This window comes from Carex rostrata, chromosome 3, assembly GCF_964058835.1.
Source record: "Carex rostrata chromosome 3, lpCarRost1.2, whole genome shotgun sequence".
Classification (NCBI taxonomy): domain Eukaryota; kingdom Viridiplantae; phylum Streptophyta; class Magnoliopsida; order Poales; family Cyperaceae; genus Carex; species Carex rostrata.
In genome coordinates, this window is record NC_135920.1 from 6717415 (window position 1) to 6721480 (window position 4066).

Below are 4066 nucleotides of genomic sequence, written 5' to 3' on the forward strand. Positions count from 1 at the left end.
ACAGAGTGGTACTATTAAAATGTGCTTGAACACCAAATTTTACATTTTTTGGAAGCTAACTGCATGACATTCAGGGTACCTTAGGTTTTGATCCAATGATTCTTATTTTGCTATTTTGGTAAGATTTTAAGAAGATATTTAATTTACTAATTTGCCCTGCCTTTAATTACCAGAACCAGTACAGAATACTCATCAGAACTGTACCAGCACCAGTACCATAATTCAGGTGGTACTGATACTGATGGTTGTTAAATTTCATTCGGCTAATTAACATACATTACTTTACCTCATTAGTATTTACTAAGAAACCTTAATTCAATTATATTTGTTTTCCGTTTCATTAAATGAGGATAAAATATCTACTGATTTTGAATTTTTTTTTTTCAGGACAAAAGAAACATGCATTGTAAATAGGGGTGAAAATTAGATACAGATATCCGATATTCTAATATCCGTGCGGATAGTGGTACGGATATGATATTGAATTTTAATTATCTATATCGAAATAGTAAATATATACCAAGTTTAATGTATATTATGAACATATTTATGTATATATCTACAGATATCTAATATCCGATCTGTATCCAAAAAAAATACGGTAATACGGATACAGAAATGGTTTTACCCCTATCCGATCCGTATCCGATCTCTTTTCACCCCTAATTTGTAACGCAAAACAAGATTTAAAATATTGACACAAGGCCGACTGATTCTTACTAGTACATACATAACAGCTCCATAAATGGCAATCCAGTTTTTTATTAATACATTCAGCTCACACTGGATCACAACACTATTAGCAAGCCATCCTAAATCACAATCCAATCCTCTCAATTCACCTCCCTACATGGGGATAATTGAACGGCAGCGGTTGCACAACGCCACTAAGCAGACTAGCATGACGAAAACCGTAAATACGCAAAACCTGATCATCAGCAAAGTTCAAGGCCTTGTACATTCCCTCAGTGCAATTATCTCCAGAATACTGCTTGTTTCTTTCACCGTTGCATGGCTGGCATCCTGTAAAATGCGTCAAAAATGGTCGCCGCCACCCCTTGGGACCATTAATTGCCCCCTTCTCTTTCCCCAGCTGAGCATCCCTTTGTTTTGCATTGGACACAAACACTTTCTCTGCATGCCTCCGCCTTAGCACTGCCGGGCCATTCATTTCCATTTCATTGTACCGTGCCGAAATATTTTCGAGCCGACCCACAATCTCGATCCAATAGCCCTCGAAGTAGTACTCATTTTCTAAATATATTTTGTCCCTCCAACCCCCCTTTCCTGTAAGGATCAGGTACACGAGCGCCGACTGGTCGTCGGAGTCTGTAAACACCTTGTCTTTGAAGGTGGTTGTAAGGATTTTGCCCCACTTCTCATAATCCGGCGAAGATGGGCCCAGCGAGGCCCACTCGTCCATGAAATCAAGGGCCCACTGGCAGTTTCTGATCATGAACACGCCGGCATTGAGGCTGACCCAGGATTTCATCTCATAGACCAGCTCTGGCCAACCATGTACCACCATATTATGTGCCCGATACCGGGCCAGAGGCGGGAAGAAGTCCATGTCAGTAAATATGGCATCCGAGTCAACCCACCAGACCCAATCTGCCTCCGGATGAGCCAGCATCGCCGCACGAATTACAGGAATCTTTGCCCAGAAAGTCGGCATCGACGGATTGAGAAGTGCTGTATTATAAAATAGTTCGATGCCGTGGAGACGACAGTAGTCGACTTTATTTTTTAAAGAACGGAGAAGAAGGTGGTCACCTTCATAGCTCGGGCATGGTGTTGGCTGTGAACCAGAGATCATAAGTACACGCTCTGTTTTGCTAGAGAAGGAAGGGTGGAGTTTAAGCCATGCACTGCGCTTCTCGTCCCAGTTTGATATAGGTTTGTCAATGGTGTAGGTAAGAAAAGGGTCGTCATAGAAGGTTTGGTCCGGGGGATCAGGTGGGGTTTGATCAGTGCGAGAAGAAGAGAAGGGGAAAGAGATGGAGGAGAGGCGGTTGGGGATAGGATCGGGAGAGAAGAAGGAATAAAGGCCGAGGAAAATTAAGAGAGCAACAAAGGCACCAGCAGTGAAGACGAGGCCATCGATGAGAGCAGATGGTTTGGTAGTTGAGCGCCCCATTGGTAAGGTTAAAGAAGGGGAGGAGAGGTTTGCATGTTGCTACATTTGGGTGAACAGAGGAGGAGGAAAAGGGTGCAAAGGGAGAAGGAAAGGGTTTGAGAGAGCGACACGTGTACAGGGGATTTTGGTTTTACTACACCGGTGTGTTGCGACTTGCGAGCCGTTTCAACTTTCAAGTGTGAATATAACTTCGAATACCGATACCAGAAAAGTGAAGAGGAAGGCAGGGAAAAGGTACATTTGCTTGTTTCATTCTCTCCAATGAGTTGTACCCAATGGGCGTCCATTAGTATCTCTAACAGGTTTACTACAACGGACCTAGTATATCTACAACTTCTCAAGTTGGATATATACGGTATTTGAAGGAAAATGATTGAGTGCATCTAGTCCCGATTTGCAAGTTGCGACGGTATGCTAGCTCTCGTAGTAAATTTGAAGTGTATATTTTGAATTAATTAATTGGACTAGTGTATCTTCTTGTTATATACTCGATAAAATAATCATTTTGTATTTCTTGTCACCAGCTAATAGTATTGACAAAATTAGTCTTATTAAAAAAATTTCTTCGATTTTGTATATTTCTACTTATATCTGTTATTATGTATTTCAAAACAGAGATGCATTTGGTAATTATTTTTTGAATAAAAGTTGAAGATCAAGCAACTTAACTATTTAATGTTTATAAAAAAAATTCTTTCTCATTTGGATTTCGAACATACAATTTTCTTACGCAAAAAGTATTGTTTTACTACTAGATCAAAAATTGATTATAATTTGATAACCATTGAAACATTGTGATTTTTACGGTAATTTTATGGGTTTATTACTACGGGCCATAATTTTATTAATGCCTCCGTCAAAAAAACTTTTTATTTTTGGGAGTCCCTAAGTTGATGAATTTATAGTATGCTCTTGTAATTAGAAGTGCATATTTTGAATTAATTATTAGACTAATGTATAATTTTGTTATTTACTCAAGAAAAAAAATGATATCTTTATTTGTATTTTCTGCCATAACTCTCTGTGTGTAAGTAAAGTTTTTTCTTTTTAAAAAAAAAAAAAATTGCGGGGTCGTGAAGTTGTGAGATGAAATCGAATTCTCGATTTTTAAGATTTTTTTTTTCTAATTAACTGTCATACCTCCTCTTTCTTTTTTGAGTAGGAGTTAGAAGTTAAATCACTCAACTATTTTATATCCGTAAAAAAAAAATATTTCATTGAATTTCAAACTTGTGACTTCTCACACCAAGTCATTAGTTTTGACACTAGACGAAAGGTGATTCTCACCAACTAATTTTGTCGATGAAACTAATTTTATGACTTTCATTTATTACGTATTTTTCTACTTGACAGTTCCTATTATGTACTTCAAAAGAGAGATGTGTTCGCAGCCACTGCTATGAGAGTATCAGTGAGGTTAGTTCGTCAATTGACAGAGACTGTTTGTGCATTTTAACTAGTGTCAATTTTATTTTGTTAGTTCTAAGAACAAATAAACATGCAAAAAAAAGTTTTAAGAACCAATATAAAATACAAAGAAGAGTGGAAGAACAAATATAATATATTAAAGAGTTCGAGGAGGAATACAAAATTTAAAATAGTTTTGAAGAACATGTATAAATTTGACTTAAAAAGAAATGGAAGTTTGTAGAGTTTGGAATTTTGAAATGTGTTGAAAAGTACAATCAATGGTATTGAATCTTATATTAACACAAAAAAACATACAGGATTTGAAAGATGATAATAATCAGTTATTCTTAGTTAATAACCATTTTGTTAGTAAATTAAGTATAATTCCAAATATTCACATTGTATTATATTTGACTATCAGTCTTAAACAAAAAACAATTGTACCCTCCAACTATAATCTATTGTACATATCAATAGAGTTATCTTTTTTATTTATGTACATTATCGACATGCTTTTTG

The 4066-nt window shown here is 36.5% G+C and overlaps 1 protein-coding gene across 1 annotated transcript; it reads right to left on the bottom strand.

The window, feature by feature from the left end:
* Positions 1-674: 674 nt before the first annotated feature.
* On the bottom strand, positions 675-2236 carry LOC144551184 (putative glycosyltransferase 7). The gene has a single exon (XM_078299048.1). It carries the CDS (start codon positions 2135-2137, stop codon positions 839-841), a length of 1299 nt encoding a protein of 432 aa, XP_078155174.1. The 5' UTR covers positions 2138-2236; the 3' UTR covers positions 675-838.
* Between the last annotated feature and the right edge of the window lie 1830 nt (positions 2237-4066).